This window comes from Lepidochelys olivacea (genome assembly GCF_965140295.1).
Source record: "Lepidochelys olivacea isolate rLepOli2 genome assembly, chromosome: 17".
In the NCBI taxonomy this organism is placed as follows: Eukaryota; Metazoa; Chordata; order Testudines; family Cheloniidae; genus Lepidochelys; species Lepidochelys olivacea.
The window spans coordinates 2,909,324-2,928,741 of record NC_140427.1 but is presented as its reverse complement, the minus strand read 5'-3'; the positions used below and the strand labels follow the sequence as shown (position 1 = coordinate 2,928,741).

At 53.8% G+C, this 19,418-nt stretch overlaps 1 protein-coding gene across 1 annotated transcript; it reads left to right on the top strand.

Annotated features, from left to right (window-relative positions):
* Nucleotides 1–1,509: 1,509 nt before the first annotated feature.
* Nucleotides 1,510–18,749, top strand: TRARG1 (trafficking regulator of GLUT4 (SLC2A4) 1). Its single transcript, XM_084650910.1, has 3 exons — nt 1,510–2,105; nt 14,712–14,844; nt 15,609–18,749. The coding sequence occupies exons 1-3, from the start codon at nt 1,710–1,712 to the stop codon at nt 15,626–15,628; spliced, it is 549 nt and encodes a 182-aa protein (XP_084507036.1). The 5' UTR covers nt 1,510–1,709; the 3' UTR covers nt 15,629–18,749.
* Nucleotides 18,750–19,418: the final 669 nt, after the last annotated feature.

Genomic DNA, 19,418 nt, shown 5'->3' with positions numbered 1-19,418 from the left:
TGCCCGCCCTGCAGAGTGACGCTTCCTGGCTGCCATCTGAAGCTTCTAAAGCCTATTTTAGTGGGAAGGGTTTCTGAACCTGCCCCCCTGCGTCCCACAGCATCTGCCCCAATGCTTCTGCTCGAGGAGGTGTTTAATAAAGTACAAATTGCACTGGACAATAGGCTGGCTCCAGCAGCGTTTCCTTCATGTTCAAAGCTGCTCAGCTAACGGGAAACCCATCCGTTATGTTAATCCTGACACAGTTCAGTCAACAGCCCTCCAAGCTCAGCATCTCAGCATAAATCAACAGCAGCATGCAAAGACAAACTGATGGGCTCACTTGGCACCCGCTGGCACAGCTACTGTTTGCTGTGCCCACCGACAGGAGAGGGAACTGGCTGGACACCAGTGATCCCTATGGAAAGAGAGCTCCTGGCCAATGGGGAGGGCTCAGGCGGTGCCCCAAGCCCACCAGCAGCTCTGCACATGTTAGTGGGTGCAACCCTCCAGCTGAGGAAGTGGCTGGTGGAGCCCTTCCCCTCCTTTAGCATCCACCTTCTCCACCACGCTCCTGCGTGCATAACCAAGACTCCCGTGGGCATCACGGGGATGTAAGGTACATGTATCTGCCTGCCAAATGCACACTGTGACGCAGCAGGGCGGGGGGAGTGTTGACCTGGGAATGTGGCGGGGGAGTTGCACTGGGGATGGGAGACCTGAGAGCCTGTCACCTGAGCCAGGAGGGGGAGGGGGAGGTAACACCTCTGCCCAGGAATGTGGACAGAGGCTGCAGGAGGGAGCCTGCTGGGGGGGGGGGGAAGGTTTAGTTTCAGTTTGGAGCTGGGTGGAGGAACGCAGGGAACTCCAGGGCTGGGGTCTAAGCTCCCTGCTCCCCCAGAACTGAGGGGTCCTGGTGGTACCCACAAGCTCTGTTTTGGACTGTGTTCCTGTTGTCCAATAAACCTTCTGTGAATCCCAGGAAGAGGGGTGCAGGCCCCGGACTCCCCCACACTGGGTGACACACACCCTGCTCCTTCACACCCTAGACATACATGGCAGCCTCCCTGGGGCCCAGCCTAACTGTGTCAGCTTTCACTGGCCCAGCTTCTGCTGGTGAGAGGGATCAGCTTTGGAGCCCCCCCCCCAGCTCTTCTGCAGCACTGGGTGTCGCTGGAAAGCTTCTCTCTCACCAGCAGAAGTTGGGCCAATAAAGGCTGTTAGCTGCCCCCCAGTCTCTCTCACATCCTGCGCCCCGCGCAGCTACCACGCTGCAAACAACGAGGGCAGTTCCATCACTAGGATCCAGTGACGCCCCCCTTAGGGGACCACCCCAGAGGCTGGCAAAACTCAATTGCCCGGGGGCTGCCACTCTCTGGCTCAGGCCGATTTCCAGCGCGGTCCCCCCTGGCGATGTGGGCAGGGGCACAGCTGGCCCCACCCCAGCGGGAGCCGCCCTCGCAGAAAGGGGCCAAGCTGTGGTGGGAGGGCAGGGCCAGGAGGGGATCTCACACCCGAGCGCTCCAGGAAGGAGGCTCCCCCGCAGGACAGCGACCGAGAGCAGCAGCCCTGCCTGGGGCGGAGCAGGGGGACCCCTCCGGCTGGCCGGGCTACAGCGCTTTGCCCAGCCTCCGCAGCCCGAGCGCCCCGCGGGGCAGCTGCCCGCTGCCTTGCCCGCCCCGCCCGCCGGGCATGGCGATCTAGCCGGGCGCAGGAGCGAGCCGCGAGCCATGGCCAGCAAGAGCGAGGCGCAGTTCGAGAAGGCGCTGGGGGGCCCGGCCCTGCCCGCGGGCTGCCAGGAGACGGAGCAGCTGCTCTTCGCCAGCGAGGGCAAGGGCGAGAAGGGGGTCCGGGGCTCCAAGTCCTTCTCGGGGACCCTGGCCAGCGACAAGTCGCTGGAGACGGAGCAGAACGGCCACAGCCTGCCCTACAAGGCTGTGTCCGCCGGGCACCTGGAGGCGGCCCCGCACTCGCCCTCCCGGATCAGCCTGGGGCGGGCATCCTCCACCGCCACCACCAGTGCCCAGGAGCAGGGCCGGCCGCTGGATTATCTGGTGCTGGCCATCTTCTCCTGCTTCTGCCCCGTCTGGCCCATCAACATCGTGGCCTTGGTCTTTTCCATCATGGTAAGTGCTGAACGCCCGCCCGGGGGTCCTGGGGCGCCCAGACCCCCCTCTCCTCTCCGGGGTCCTGGGGCGCCCAGATACCCCCTGCACACACTCCTCTCCGGGGTCCTGGGGCGCCCAGACCCCCCTCTCCTCTCCGGGGTCCTGGGGCGCCCAGATCCCCCCTCCTCTCCGGGGTCCTGGGGCGCCCAGACCCCCCTGCCTCTCCGGGGTCCTGGGGCGCCCAGATACCCCCTGCACACACTCCTCTCCGGGGTCCTGGGGCGCCCAGATCCCCCCTCCTCTCCGGGATCCTGGGGCGCCCAGACACCCCACACACTCCTCTCCAGGGTCCTGGGGCGCCGGCCACCATCTCTGCCCCCCCGCCCCACAAGCTTGAGGGGACGCTTCTAAACTCCGCGCCCCGCTCTTCCCTTCCAACCGAGCGCGCTGCGCCCAGCAGCCCGGGCTGGACAAGCCGCTGGGGCGATGCGCTGGCTGCCGCGCCCTGGGACCGGGCACTTCCCCTGCGCGCCTCGGAGCGGGGAGCCCCGGCGGCCCCCCGGCACTGCCCGGCCTCGGGGCGCTTCCCTCCCCGGCACTCGGCAAAACCAGCAGGACCCCGCGCCCGGCCCCTCCCGGGCGGCTCCCGCGGTGCCTCCCCGGCCACCCCGCCTGCGGATGCGCCACACGCGGCTAGCTGCGTCCCGCTGGGCAGTGCCGGGGGCAGAGGCCGGCAGCGCTGCGGCTGGGGGTTGTTCAGCCCGGGGAGGCTCTAAGGAACTTGGCTAGCGGGGGAGGCGGAGCCCCACGGGGCCGCCAGCGGGCCCGGCCCCAGAGCTCGGAGCGGGACAAGCCTCTCTCTGGACCCCAGGGATGGACGCTCTGGGGCTGGGGAGGGGGCAGGCGGCAGAAGGGAACCCGTCGCTGTCTGAAGGGGGGGTCACAGCACCCCCTGGAAGGAGGTCGGCCCCTTCCCACAACCGCTCCCCCCACCTGCGGCTGGGCTGGGGTGCCCTGGGCAGGGCTGGGCAGGCTGAGGGCCCCACCTGGGGCAGGCTGACTGGGGGTGCCCTGGCTGGGGATGTCCCTCAGCCAGGGTTCCCCAGCTACAGACCCGAAGGGAACCTGGAATCCTTTGTATCCTGCCCAGTTCAGACCAGTTTGTTCCCCCGGAGCTGGGGGTGCCTCCGGGAAGGGGCAGGGTGTGTGTGTGTGTATTTGCGGGGGAGAAATGCAAGGGACTCAGGGACACACAAACCTCCCCAGGGCTAAACCATCCTGGAGCCCAGGCTAGAGCCCTGCCGAAGCACGCTGGCTGTGCGGAAAGCAGAGAAGGGTAAGAGAATCCAGGCAGGCCCAGGCTCCCACAGAGGAGCAGCAGTGGGAGGGCAGAGAATGGGACAGTGATTTGAGGTAGGGCCTGTGGGATGAAGAGCAAGCCAGGACCCCTTTCAAATCAGCTTTGCTAGTTCACTCAGCATCTGAAAACAGCCGGGGAGAGTTCCATACCAGCTTCCTCTGCAGCTGGAGGAGTTAGAAAAAGCAAGTTCTTTTAAAAGAAGAATAAAAAAAAAAAGGCTGACAGGATATAGTGGTGGCTTGATGAGCCCCTGGGAGCAGGGTCCATTCATTCCTCACCCTAGGTGACACAGAAAGGTGGCAGAGCATGACCCGCGTCCATTCCAGGTGGGCCTTGGGGACAGTGCTGCTGAGACTGGTCATGCTTTCCACCCACGAGGGGCAGTGAACTAGCGCTGGAAGGGCAGGGGCAAGGATTCAGTTACAGTCAGGACAAAAACCACAGGGCCAGCTGTTGTGCTCACCGACAGGGGACCCAGGGGCTGTTTGTCCTACATCTAGGGTCTAGATTTGGCTCAGGCAGGCTTGAGATCAGTTTGTTTCAATGGATTTGTGCTGTGTTCCCACCAACTAGCCATGTCAGGCCAATGCTCTGGGCTTACAGCCTGCATGTTCAGAGAAGACCACTGAAAATCCACAAGTCATTCCGCCCCACAGCGTCGGCTTTGCGGCTACAGCGACATTTCTCTACTAAAAGAAGCCCATCCCAAACCAAAGCCTTTCTGGAAAATATTGACTTACGGACGATGCCTGATCCCCCTCCACCAACCAGTTCCAACTAATGCCGACACCAGTAAGGAAGCACTGGGAAGACATGATGCCCACAGCCTTTTACTGTCGTGTTCATGACCCCTTCTACCCCATCTGCTTCGCAGGGCAGGGGGTGTGTGCCTTCAGGGGTCTGGCTACCACCAGCAGAGTTGTTATTTAATAGGTCTAATAGTATAGTAACAACAATAATAATTCTCACACCTGGTCTTTCCTCCCGTCTGTTTGTTAGCTGCTGTGTGGCCGAGTTACCAGAGCAGAATCGGAGCTCCAGCAGTTTCTGTTCAAGTGCTGAGAGATTAAACAGGAGCCTTTTGTTCAAATAACTATAGAATAAAAGTGGCCCATTGTTTTCCTTCCTTTATTTTTTTTTTCAACTCCTCCCACGTGGCTTTCCCCAGGAGAACGCTGCCAAGCAGCATGGAGCCTGGCCTACGGACCAGAGGCGGGCGGGAGCACATTCTGTTGAATGCCTACTTTGTTCTTCCAGTGCATCTTTCAGTTGAAGCTCTAAAAGGCTCTTTGAAACATTAACTCTTGAAGCACCATGCTGCCCAGGGAGTTAAGTCAGTATCTTCTCCCCTGAATACTCAGCACCCGCAGAGCTTCTGAATCAGCAACTCATTAATCCTCATCTACACACCCTCTGAAGTAGGGAAGTACATTATCCCCCTGACCCAGAGAGAAAGTGATACCCAGTGACTTTGGCAGAGCTGGGACTAGAACCCAGGAGGCTTTATGCCTGATCTCTTACACTAAGCACTAGTCCAGATTGCCTCCAACAAGGTCAGTTTAGGGATTTTACTGGTAAATAACAACAATCCCTAAAACTGAAAAGAGCCTATTTCCTCCTGATCCACAAACAGCCAAACTTACCCCCCAAAATAGAAAGTGGGACTTCATCAGTCCCTTTCTACGGCTTCCCGGGCCAGTTTCTGGGCTCGGGTATTTGCAAGGAGCTGATGACATCTGGAGCTCTTCACGGAGACTGACGCAATTCCCACATTCCAAGGCAGAATTAGCCAGTGTGAGAACAGGGCAGAGCATAGCTCACAATTCTCCCGCCCCTCCCTGCACACTCAACACGCACACCTTGGGTTCCAATTCGCACCGCCCCAATTAGTCTGGAGGAAAGAATCACCCATGGGCCCCTTTTATCCTTTTAATTGTGCAATACGGGCAAATCTCCCCTTTGAAAAATCAGCTCAGGGAAGGCAGCAGCCCCAGAGCTCCAGCACGCTGCTTACTGCACAGAAACGCACCGCGGGGAACGTGCAGTCAGCGGTTCCCCAGAAGCCGATCAAGATGTAGAGAGGGACGTGGTGTCAGGCACTAGAGACAAGCCTTCCGCAGAGACAGGCCTCCGTCTGGAAGAGGAAGCGGGCTCTTTGCAGAAGCCAGCTGGCGTCAGTTGCGCAGTGGAGAGCCTGCTTAGCCAGGATGTGGGCGAAGATGGACTCACCTCATTTGGCTCTGTGGGATAGTGGAGTCTTGCTCCACACACTCAGCCATGAGCCACTTAACTCCCAGGTATCCCTCCGCCGGCTGAGCCTTGTGTAAAGTAGCTCCACACTCTTCCTTCTGGGTTCCTCAGCAGTTCTATGTGGCGGTGATGGGGCTCTGATGTCAAACACCCGCCCCGTTGGAGTGGGGGAGGAACCGAAGAGGAAAGTTAGGAAGTTGCCCATCCCTAGACATAAGTGCAATGGGGCGTATGTACCTTGGTACGTGCAAGGGACGCAGGAACATATCACAGCCAAACACTCCTCGTCTGCTGAGGAGCGTTGTCCCAGCCAGAGGGAGCACGGTGGATGGCGCTGCACCCAGCATCACGTAGTGAAGTGCCCAGATCTGGTTCAGTCCCGAGGGAGGAGAAGACTGCTCAGCATGGAGAGCTCACGTTCAGTATAGCCCTGGTACAAGCAGGCACAGTTCCTGGTGGCTTCAATGGAAGTTTCACTGGCTTTCATGAGGGATGAATTGGCTCGCTGTGGCCAGCGAGGTGTGAACACCCAGACGTTTGCTTGATCAAGCACATAAAACTTGGCTGAGCACATGTCCAGCAGGGCTAGAGATACTCCTGAGGCCGTTCTGCACCTAAAAATTCTGCGCACAATATTTTAAAATTCTGCACGTTTTATTTGTCAATAACTAAATGCAGAGGCTCCAGCATGGCAGTGGGGAGCACAGGCCACTGGCTGCACGAAGGTGGGAGATCACCCTGCAGCTTCCCCACCTCGGGGACACAGACTCAGCGGTGAGGCTGCACCCGACCTGACACAGCACCAAGGCCTGGGCCTGCCCCAGAAACTCCCTGGGGCCCTGCCCGCCTGCGCCAGGTGTGGGTGGGCAGGCTCAACCAGGCAGGTCCAAGTGTGGAGGGGCTCAGTGTGGGGGAGATCAGGTGTGGGGTGCAAGGATTCTGTGTCGGACAATCTGGGGGCAGGCAGCTCAGCAGGGGGTCTAGGTGTGGGGGGATCTGGATGCACAGGGGCTCGTTGGGGGGGGTTCCAGGTGCAGGGGCAATTGGACACTGCAGGGCTTTCCAGGTGAAGGTGGTTGGGGCTCAGCGGAGGAGTCTGGGTGTGGGGGTCTCAGCAGGGGGGTCTGGGGCTGTGGGGCTTGGTGGGGTGGGGGGTCATTGGCATGGAGGTTTGGATGTGAGGGCTCGGTGGTGCGGGGGGGGGTCATCAGGGTGGGGGTTTGAGTGCAGAGAGCTCAGTGCGGGGTGGTCTGGGTGCAGGGGTGGTCTGGGTGCAGGGGTGGGGGTCCGGAGGCAGGGGGTCTGGGTGCAGGGGGCTCCAGATGCAGAGGTTGAGATTCAATGGGGTGGGGTTTGGGTATGGAGGGCTAGGAGGGGTTCTGGGTGTACAGGGTGAGGCTTGGCAGTGGTGTCTGAGTATGGGAGATTCGGATGCACAGGGGTTGGGTGGATGGGGGAGCAGCTCCCCATACAGTGACCCCTTCCCCCCCAACACAGCAGAGGAGCAATGGGGGCAAGAAGCAGGGTAGGATGCTGAGCTTCCTGCAGCTGGGGGAGGTTTCTGGGGGTGGGTCTGTCACAGCTCCAGCCACTCCTTATAGGGGAAGAAGTCGTCCCATCTTCTTTTGCCTCCAGCCCAGCCGGGACTAGCAGCCAATCCCAGCTCAGGATTAGAGCCACTAGCTGGGGTGTCCCCAGCCCTGCAGTGATTTACCTCTCTGCTGGCTGCTCTGGGTGCCTGAAACAATGAACCTGCTCTGCTAAGGAGTGGTGCAGGGCTGCTCTTGCAGCTTCCCTTTGCTTCCTTATCAGAAAGTTGTTTTTCTGCAGGGAAGCAAAGAAATCTGCGGGGGACATAAATTCTGCGTATGTGAAATGGCTCAGAATTCCCCCATGAGTAGCTGGAGATATGGCAAGAACCAGGCTCTCCAGAGGCTTTAGGCACTTGGGACCAGCTCCCCTTGGGGGCATGCTCCAGACTGCTTGCAGCCATAGCGGCAGCTGGCGGACATGCTTACAGCCCGATCACTTTTCTCCAGTTGTTGTGGGGGCTTGCACTCTTATATTTTCCGTGAAGTCAGTGCTTTTTCGCACAAGGCCTCTTCCTAGCACTGAGCAGCAAACAGAGAAGAAAGCATTGAAATGCCTTTGGAGTTAGGCTCATAAATCACCTTTCAAATGCTGCACTCAGGTCCAGCAGGTCCTGTGGTCAGCAGAAACATCATCTGCCCATCTCCCCCTTCCTCTCCCAGAGTGATCTCATGGAATGAGTCACTTCTGGCCTGGCTGCATAGACACCTGAGTGCATCTTTTTCAGTCTCCCTGTTTGACAAAGCTGAGGACTGGCTTTGGTGATGCTGATCTGAGCCTGCGTTAATCGGTTTCAGTTCCTTTCAGCCCTCCCATTTCAGAGAGCAGAGCTAACACACACAAATGGAGATGGAACCGTTGGGGACCAGCCTCGCTGCCAATTGCCAGTGCAATGAACTCCCCTCCCACCCCGCCACCCCTTCTACTGGGAACATGCATGAATGAGCACGGACCAAGAGACAGAGAGAGGAAAGGAGAGAATCTTTGCGACAGCTCAGTCGTCCAAAACGGAAGAGCCTGTGTGCATCAGAGCCCAGGCTACAACTGGAAGCACTTAGTCTGCTAGACACACAGAGAGATGCCCCAAGGAACACTCCGGGCTCTCTCTTACCCCCTCTCCTGCTGCTCCTATGGTGCAAACCAACCGTAAGTTTCTCCAAACAAGGGAAGGCATTCAGGGCCCAATCCTGGGAGAGGCTGCATTGGAAAGAGCAAATGCTCTCTGTTCTTGTTGCCTCATTCAGTCCCTCGCAACAGGATGCAACCAAACAGCCCCTGACGTTACACAGTGCTCACTGGTAAAACCCCAGGGATGGTCAGGACTGGGCTGCTTTTTTCCACTTTAAGGCACTATTCTATGTCTAGAGAGCATCTCCAGGGCCCAGATCTCTTCGCACACTACACATAAGAACATAAGAATGACCAGACTGGGTCAGACCAAGAGTCCATCTAGCCCAGTATCCTGTCTTCCAACAGTGGCCAATGCCAGGTGCCCCAGAGGGAATGAACAGAACAGGGAATCATCCAGTGATCCATCCCGTCACCCATTCCCAGCTTCTGGCAAACACACATGCAGGAAACCTCTTCCCCTTAGCTCTAACATGCCGCTCCCTCTGGGCAGAGGTGTGCACAGAGGCTGTTTAACAGCGCACAGCACCACTCAAGTAGCAGGGTCAGAGAAATGAAGACGAATGCCCCAGCCAACTGGAACTACAGAGGGAATATAGTGAGGCTCAGTGCAATTAATGCGCAGCACTTTGTAACTGTAATAAGTGTTATCGTTAGAGAACAACTTGGAAGGATTCCATTGATGATGTTGCTGGTTTTATCTCCTAAAATGTTCCCACTAGCATGTTTCAAAAAGAGTCACATGCTAATTATTTAGTCAACATAAAGTCAAGATTCACAGTGCATTCCGACACAGTCATTCATCATTTCACAGTGGTTAGTTTTTAACACTAAACTGCCAGCTACAGCTACTCCCACGCACTCTGATTAGTCCTCAAGAGGTTCTTACATTTTAACAAACTTCCTCTCTGCAAACATTGATTAACGGACACAAATTACTCATGTTTTTACGTGGAAAGTGAAATCCACGATTACTGACATTTATCAGTTACAATCAAACCCTTCCATCCCAATGAGTAATATATGGACAGCGATAAATGCTCACAGAACATTCCATGTGAATGCTTGTGTATTTTTCATAACTTTTCAAGAGGAGCTTAGAGAAAAAGGATCCAGAAGCTGTAGTGATGGACTTCACTCCTTGTTTGTGTTTTGTTAGGGAACGTATAGACCAATGCAAGCGTGTTTCTCTGGAGTCCAACATACATCTTCCCCCCCAAATTACACATTTGTTACAAAAATCTGTGCCTTTAAAAATCCCAAATGTTAAAAATCTGTTAACGAACAGTTAAGGGATTCAGCCAGTCCCGCTACTGCCCTATAATCCATCGCACACTGTCATCCCACCTGATTTAATTTTGCCACCTTCTGTTCAGTAATGCAAATAGGCTGTTGGATGCATACTGTTGATTTTAGATATCCTCTATTCCATGTGCAATCCGGCTTCTGAAAGGAAAAGGATCCAGGCTGCGTTAGGTTATGTCGGAGTTCCGTACATTCTCCTCAAGTGTGCTGGGCTGCTGGAGCAGAAGAATATTTGTCTGACTGGAATTGGAATGACTGATTGATTTGGGTTATGAAATGGGGTGCTTATATGGTGATGTAGGTCTGTGCAGACCTTGCAAGTTGTATTTTAACTGTTTTAAATCTATTGTGTAACAAGTCACATATCTTTGGTCACCACCTTTGTTGTTTTTGTAGCGACTAATGAAGTAACCATTAGTGGTGTTTAGCGACACCGTATATTGGCAACAGAACCTTGGATAGGAAATGGGCTTGGATCGTCTAGTCATTTGTTAGTTTGATTTTTGCATAGATTTTTGCAAACTTTAAGGGTGAATGGTTAGGGTTAGGTGGGATGATCACGCGTGATGCTGGGTTATATGGCAGTGGGGGACTTGCTGGACCTCTTAATGGTTCATTGCTGGACATTTTCACAAGGGGGGGTTTGTCTGGTTTTTTTAAAGGAGCAGAAGTTGGAAGGAAAGTGTGATCTTTGGACTCTATTGAAACTCATGCTTTCAATCTTACCTCTTTTACGTTTTTGTCTAGAATTCCCCCATCTCCTTTTTAAATGAGTACAAAAACATAAATCAGGCTGGTGCACAGGGTCTGTAGGGGGGAGCCCCACTCTGACAGATCTTCTGAGGTGCCCTAAATCAGGGCTCTCCTCCTGAAGATCCTAGCATGTTCGTGGGAGGGGCGCATGTGCAGCCAGTTACAGTTGCATAGAATATAATAATAGTAAAAACCCTAGCTCTTATCGGCAGACCTCAAAGCGCTTCCCGGTCTAATGGGTTTATTGTCACACCCCTCGTGTGAGGCGGGGCACTGCTGGTACCCCCCCGTTATAGACGGGGAAGTGAGCACAGGCTGACTCGGCCTTGGCTACGCTTGCGGCAGCCTGTTGCGTGTGTGTAGCTACACGTCACAGTGAGCGGCGGGCTGCATTCCATGCGGTGGTGTGTAGGCGCTGGCAGGGGGGAATGGCTCCAGCAGCAGGACACGACACTACTAAAAAGAGCCGTGCTGGGGGAGGAGGCTGTGCTTGGGCATGCAGAGAGCCATCTAGGATTCGGGTGGGTTTGTGTTCTATCTGCCTAAGCTGTGCCTTGCCACCTACTCTGCTGTTTCTACCCGGGCCAGCTGGGCGGGCAGGGTCTGTGCTCTACACGCCCCCGACACGACTTGCCCCAGGTCACGCAGGTGTCTATGGCAGAGCAGACGTCTCCAAAGTCCTAGGCCAGCGCCCTAACCACTGGACTGCGATTCCTCCATGTTCCACCATCGGGTGCCGTGGATAATGGAAATGCTTATATTTTACAGCTAGAAAATCCCAAATGTTTAACTTTTGTACTGTTGGTAAAAGCCTGCGAGAGCCTGGCCGCCCTGGCAGAACTCACCTTACTGTCAGTAGGGCCAGAATTTCACAAAAGGCCTCTGCACCCCTTTAACACGTCCCCAGGCCTCCCACACCTCCCAACAAGGGGGACTTTTCTAAACACCAGGCTCTGAAATTCCTTATCTGATTTTTTCTCAATATTTCCCAGAAACAAGAGGCACAAGGTAGGGTTTCAGGGGATTGGTTTGCTTTGGGGAAAGATGGGGTACATACTGAAAACAGGGCTTTCTACTGAGCAGCCAACATCTTCCTTGGCCCTGGAGGTGCCCTCCTGGCTCGCCACTGCACTCGTCATTCATGCTGAGGCTCCGTGAGTAGCCTGATTGTAGTGACATCTTTGCTGTCCAAGTGCCTGGCCCTCTGCTAAATGCCAAGCCTCTGTTCCTTGCCTAGCATGCCCAGGCCCTGCAGCCGAGAAGCAGGAACTTGGCCCTTGCGCTCTCTTTCAAGCAGCAGTAACCTGGTTCCCTCATCGGGGATGACCCAATTTTGGCCCTCGTGTTTTTCCTTGGAAATCAGATTATTGCTGATTACAAGGGGAAGATAACAAGGAAATTGCTTAATCGGTCACTGTTTCTGAAGGCTAAAGCTGCATCTAATTGTACTGTGGGTTACATGTGGTCTGGCTGGTCCTTTGCTTGGCACTCAGGCCTCAGAGCGCAGTTAGCAGAGGTGGAGTTCTCTGATCAGCAGCTTTGCAGAGCACAACGTGGTGGTTAAGCAGCCATGAAGGAGACCCCATGGCGCTAGCCAGAGTACCGTGGGAGCTGCAGGGTGTCCGGCTTTACCGAGACATTGCTCGCCACTGTCCGTGCATTGCTATCCAGTATGGAGCCTTTCCCCACTAGCTCTGGGGTCAATTCCAGGCAGGGACCCAGCTGACAGCTGTTCCCTTGTAGTCGCTGCTCCTCAAGCTCTGGAGGGGGACCTGGAGTTTTAGCGGGGCAGGCAGCCCTCCCGTTCAGCCCCCCAGTGACGTCACTCCTCCCGGAGCCTCAGCAGGGGCAGGACACGAGGGACGCCTGCCCTGCCGCTACCCAGGCTGCAGCTGTTCTGTGCGCGAGCAGAGCAGCTTCTGTGGCTGCCGGGGGTCATCCCTCTCCCGTACGCATGTGCTAGAGGAGCCCCCGGGAAAGCCAGCCAGGGCCACGGCCGCTCTGCTGCCGGGCAGGGGGGACCAGACTCGGGAGAGGCAGCTCCACAGGAACCATATAACGCCCACCCCCCAGCTCTCTGCCAGCTTCAGACAGTGCTGGGGCCTGTCATCTCCGAGCTGCCGCTCCCCCTAAAGACGGGAGCTGCTGCAACCTGCTCTACTTATACAAACTAGCTGTACCCTCCAGGCTCCCATTAAGGTGCTACGGCAGGCCGGTAGTGGGACAAAGCTGGGGTGGGACGAGGCAGCCCCCATTCAATCTCTGTGCAGCCTTTATGAATGATCCCTATAGAGGAGTTTCCAGGCACCTCCTCGTGACTCCCCCCACCCCTGCTGTACCCTGGGAACCAGCAGGTTTAGTTACAAGGCAGGGGCCGCCCTCTAGCAGACCGCATTCAGAAATCAATCAAGCAGCAGAGTGGAGAAGCTGGGGTGGCCATTCCCTCCCTCCCGCTGCCAGCACAGGAGCAACCATCACTGCAGGCAGAGTTCATGCAGCGCACAGCTGCTGCGTGGCCCGGGAAGGTCAGCACAGAGATGTAGAGTCCAGCAGAGAGGCAGAGTGCTAGAGCATACTCCAAAGCAGTGGTTTCCAACCCTTTTTCATTTGCAGACATCTACAACATTTCAAATAGAGGTGCAACCCCCTTTGGAAATCTTAGATAGTCTCTGGCATCCCAGGTCTCCACAGACCACAGGCTGAAAACCACTGCTCTAAAGCAAGATGAAACCCAGCAGTTCCCGAGCGTTAAGTTAAAGCCCATTCACTGTTCACATGCAGGCAGCACCAGTAACACATAATCTTGCGTCTGTGTGGCAGACCGTCCTCACCAAGGGGTCCCACTCTTCCTTCAGGGTGGGCCTCCAGTCCCGGAGACTGAGCCTCTGAGCTCCTGCCCTCCTGCTTTACACCAGGAGCTCTGCCCAGGAAGTCTAACTGAAGTAGGCTGCTAGTGAGAGATGTGTACGCTCTGCAGGGACCGGTGTGCCCCCACAAGGATTTCCAGTGACACTGAGGAGCCTTGTGAGAACACAGCTAGGTTTCTTAGGCAGCTGGGACACAGTGTCGGACGTCCTTCAGTTAGCACAGAGAAATAAAGGTTAAGACATAGTCCATCTGGCCAAGCCAGAGCAACCCGCAAGTCAACCTGCTCTGGCCTCCATTCCAGGCTCTCTCTGGCCCCTTTCTCAGGCCAAGGTGAGAGCGGCTGGGCCTCTCCCCAAAGTCAACCATTATCCCCTTCCTGTCACCTCTCAGTCCTTACTTCTCAAGATGGCCTCTGCTCAGCTCCCCTGCCAAGGGGAGGGGAAACCTCCTGCCTCTGGCTTATTGGGGGCTAGGTGTTAGTGTTCTGGCCACTGAGGTTTTCACTGTCTTCATGGACTTTCCACTGATAGGAGTCAACCCCGGCCTGTCTTTTAATGACCTGTTTGGTCCACCCTGCTAGCTAGGTGACACCCTTGCCACGTCTCCTGCGCTGCCCCAAGCGCACTCTTCATTCTTTCGCACCCACTGGTTAGCAATGCAACATACAAGGGGAAACTGAGGCACACAGAGGCATCCAAAATATTACAAAAATTTCCCACTTTGGCCCACATTGCACAGCTGCAGTGTAGGCGGCAGAGACAGTGCACGGCTATGGAGACTGCAGTCTGCTGCTCCTCTCTCAGCAGCAGGAAGTGGGGGTGGGGTTAAACCCAGGTGTGTGTTTTCAGTTATGTAAATTTCTGGAGGGTGGTGACTGTGATTCCCTTAGAGGTGGCCCCTAAGTGCAACGGCCCCACTGTCCCAGAGTTGTCTAAGCGAATCACATTGGGGATTGAAGCTCCTAAAAACACAGGACCCTTCCCTTTGAATCAAAGCAGAATCTCCGCTGGCTGTGGTCATGTTAAGCCTCATAGCCCCTATGGGCTGTATTTGTTAGACACACACCTAGACAATTACACACCTCCCTTGCTCTGGTCTAACTTCCGTCCTGTACAGAGGAGCAGAACACACATGCCAGCCAGGACTTTTCAGGGCAGTTCAGCTTCAGAAGCTACTGAAGACTGCTGACAAACTTGGATTGCAAGTCAGGACACTCATACCAGGTGATCCTAATGCAGTTGTCTAGACGCAGCTGCTAACAGAGCAGCTCCCCTTTTGCATGGGTTAAGGCTGATGACAGACACAAAGCAGCCACTGAGCTGGAACCACAACCACTGACAAGCACTTGTTTGTGTCTTCCTTTCTGCCAGTCAAGGAACAGCGGACAGCAGGGGGACATGGATGGGGCTCGGCGACTCGGGCGCATGGCCAGGTTGCTCAGCATAGTCTCCATTGTCCTGGGACTCCTCATCATTGTGCTGTACTGTTCGCTCAATTTCACAGGTAATGCCTCTTTCCCTCTTCCCCCACTGGCCAGCTGGCGCACGAGCACCATGGCACCTCCGCGCCTGGGCCCACACTAGAGAATCTACTGGCTAGGCCCTAGCAGCACACCTGAAAAACACAGTGTGCCCACATGCAAGGGACACGTCCGTGTGTGAAATACCACGAGGATGAGACTGCAGGGCTAAATACCAATCTAGCCTGAATGTTTCTGTGCCATTGTGGACAGTACAGGCTGAAATAGCTCGGACAGCCATCCCACAATGCACCGGTGGCCCTGTGAAAAACCCCAGAATCCCCTGGGAGCTGTGCTGGAAATTGGAGGAATGCATTGTAACAAACAGCTTAGAACCTACTTTCTCCACCTGTGGGCTGCACCCAGGTTTCAGTGGTTGTAAACACCTTCTCTTGTGCCTGCAGAGAGGGGGAGCCCACAATTTTAGGGGGGTTGTAACATGAGGGCATGGTCTGGGAAAGATGGGGACCAATGGTTTAGAAGAACGGAAGCATGTACATGAGGCAGAAGTGCAGCGATTCAGACATGAATCTGCATTCTTGGGGATCCAGCCCAAAGTGCTTCCAAACAAACCAATCCACAAAGTCAGCACCATTGACATCACTGCTGTGCTAGGTCACAGGTGCGCTGACCTCACAACACTCCAACTCCCCCAAGGACCGAGCTGGCCTCAGTGGAACCACACAAGAGCGGGAGGGGACGTAACTTAATTTGTAGAGGCCGTACTAAGACTCTCTTTATTTCACAGTTTTTCAGAAGACCAATTAGCACGAAAATACCTGGAAGAAGAGGAAGACGTCTTTCCTTCCCAGGGTTTTAATTTTACCCTTGCAGCAACCATGTTACAATTTAGAAGGGCGGCCGGAGGAAACATCTCTTCTGGAGCGTCGTCCAAGGGAGTGCATGCATTTATTTCACAGCCTGTTGGAAAATGATTTCATACCAAACAAAATGACTGGATAACACAGCAGCTCGACAAGGACTGGGAAAGAGGTTCGAACCCCAAGGAGAGGTGGAATGGAGGGAGATCCGCTACCGCACTCCTGATCAGTAACAAAGATGGTGGGTGGGAGGGAGAGTATGACAAAAAGGGGACAAGAGGAGAACTTCATGAATGAGGTTTATTTAAAGAACCTGAAATTTAAATTTTTTTAAAAAGGAGAGAACAGGACGTTTTGAGGAACCTTCTTTACAATTTTGGGACAAATCCTGTTTTTTGTATCGACAAATTCTCCATCTCTACGAAAAAGCTCAAACTGCCATCGGGAGATTAAATCAATTCAGTGAGGGAGAAAGGAGAGCGCCACTACAGGGGGACATCACATGCACCTTTCTGCAGCTCTGGCCAAAACCACAGCGAAAGGTGGAGGATCTGGTGGGGGGGATTTTGTATTTTTGATTGGGGGGAGGGGAAAGCTAACGACCATTTGCATGCCTCTGGGAACGTCCTGCTCCATGTCTGTTTGTACAAAGCTCTTCCGTCATTCCAAAGCATCTCAGAGCTGGGAGAGCAGGGATTCTGCTGCATGAGGAATGCCAGCTTAGCAGGAGAGTCCCCCGCACCCCAACCCCACGCTGGGGCTTTTATGGTAGGAACTGTCTCTTCTCTTCGGAACAATCCATTTCTACCTCTCTGCACCCCAGTGAGGTAACGCTTGTGCAGGCGGGAATCTGAGGCAGCAGCGGTGCCCAGGACCGGAGAGCAGATTCTGTCCACTTGAGCATTTATACCATGTCCATCATGGCTGGAGCAAAGGCCCAACCCAGAGCCCGTCACAGTCACTGCAAAGACACCTACTGGCCTGGGGGTAAATTTCAAAGGCCCCAAGGGGAGTCTCTCATTGCACCCTCGCTCCCCTTTGACAATCCCCCCAAATGCCTGTTTTAGCCCCTCTTCAGCTGTAACCATCCACGCAGCTTGGCTCAGCTCCATGAAAGGTCAGTTTTTAAGTGCGTTATATACAAATGACAGACTTCTGCTCGGCAGGGTTCAAAATCTTTGTCCATGGCCTTCCCATCACCTTCCACAACACGTGTTTCACTGCTGAGCTTTTCCCAGCAGCTCAGAGCCTGGGATTTTCCTCACAGTCCGTTCCCTGGCCTCATGACATACTTCATCACCTCTGACTCTGCCCGGGCTGGGTTTTGTTGCTTTTAGTACACAACATTCTGTGTGACACTTCCTCGCTTGAGGTTTTATCCAGGTTTTGTTGATGGCTTTGTGCCAGCTGACCCCCCCGATCTCCGATTGGTGCTGTTTGCAAACTCACCAATGGGGGTTATACGAGAGCTGCAGTTGGGCACACTTTGACCACTCCATCATCCACATTTTACAAGCCGGTACCCAGCCACACCCTTGACTGCTCTGCGAACGCTGGCATTCCCAAGCCTCAGCAGAGTAACACACTTCTCCTCCCTCACACCCCTAGTAGCAATTTTGAGTCTCTTGGGAAGCTCTGAACCAAACCCGCTGGCAGTTAGCTGAGAGAATTCCCTTGCCACCCATTTCTGTGCTCCTCATTAATATGTTTTCTTTTGCTAGGCTGGCTCAGAAGCTCGGTGACAGTAACACAGAATTCCCTGGGTACACTAGGAACATGCTTCTCCGGCTAGAAGCAATTCTTAGGATGCAGAACCATTTGACTTTTTGCTACACTACCCTGCTTTCCCGTGCTATGTTTTCCCGCATCTCCAGGCTTCAGTTCCTGTCTCCAGCACTCGATTAGAAACTACCAACTTCTAGAACACAGCCCAACTCTTTTGCAACATCCCTCTTGTTATCTGACTTTGAGTGTTTGGCGCTTAGGGAGAGCTCCGTGAGTTTAAGCAAGGAGGGAGCTGAGGGACAGTAGCTTATTGCACTCAAGTGTGTTTTGATTTCCCTTTTCACATTTCATGCAGAATAGCTTCTTGCTGAGCAATGCCCGATGCACGAGGTGTAAACTCACAGTGTCTGAGACATCCAGCTGCCTCAGGCAGCCAGATACTTTGTCCAGCAACTCATCAGAAACCCCTGGTTGGCCACTTAACAGGACTGCATGTGGTATTCATTTCCTATGCAGATCCCCATAATCAGCACATACAGTTCACAGAACGTGCCTTTCAGGTTCATTATCTCCTTTCTGACTTGCATAATGACACGGCTTCCTCTTCAGGCATCTTCCTGTCCTTTGCTCCCTGGCCCAACCCACTTGTAACTGACAAATTGCGTTTTGGGAGTGCTTAGAAATCACAACAAAAAGAGCCTTCTGGAATGGGAATAGGTGACACTGAAGGAAAACTGCAGTAATGAGTTACAATCCCTTGCAACCAAATATTTATTAAATAAGAATTTACATGCTACTTTATAATTATATAGCACCTCCCCTCGAGGAGCGTGAAGTGCTTGGCAAAATTAACTAACTAACCCTCGACTCCCATGTGAGGTAGGTAAGTATAACACTATCCTTATTGTACAGATGGAAAAATTATGGTATAGGAAAGTTAAATGACTTGCTAAAGGAGACAGACTGTAACAGAGCTAAGAAGAGAAACTAGTTATCCTGTCTCCCAGTCCCCAGAAGACCATCCTCCCTCTCAATTTAAGTATATAAAACAATATATATTTTCTTGGTATGGATTTTACACACACTGCACTTTCAAAAGGGAAGGTGGATCCTTAACCATGAATGGTCCCCCATGGGCAGCTGCCATTTTAAAGATCCTCTACAGAAGACATTCCTGTCTGACGAAGCGGACTAGGACAGAGAAAGCAGAATTCATCTGAATGCATGAGAAGGCAAGAGCTGCCTTAGAAAGAAAATTGCAGTGATAATTTGTTGCATGCATTCAAATGGGATTTGCTTTCTATCGTACCCTACATCATCAAACTGTCAGGACAACAGCTTTCTGTCTCACTGTTAAATATAATAAAAAAGAAAAATGAAGACACATTCCTTCAGTGATTTACTCTTCTTTCTAATTAGACACAGGATTAGATTTTTTTACACTACTCCACACTTTAAAAGCCATCTCCCTCATTCTCGTCTTGTGCTTAGATCCAGTCAAAAGTCTCCCGAGAGCAGTGCTCTAGTCAATCACAATCATAGCATGTAGCCACAATCCATGAAAGCATGGCAGTCGGGGAAGAGCACCAATACACTAATGCACCACGTTGCGGTTAAGTGGCTTCCTTTGCTCAATATTTCCATTCACATACTTTGTTGCCCTACCCTAAACGCCTCCTCTCCCACCTTGGGATTTACAGATTTCAAATGCTGTTACTCAGTGATGCCCCATCCTTCGTCACCATTTAGCTATACTCTGTGTACACATCAATATATTTTTCTCAGAAATTTCCCCTTAATAGTTCCTGAATTCTTTCCAGTTTCAGGATTTATCGGTTGCTGAGGAGTAATGATAGTTGAACCTAAAACTGTTCAAAATTTCCACTTGGATAAGGGCTGGGAGTGTCAGGAGAGCGGTTCTCTGGGGAAAGGTCCTGTCCTTCCTGCTAACAGTGTAGCCAGAATAGTCCCGTGCATGGTACAGAGGTTTGAGTGGGGTTCAGTACGAGTTT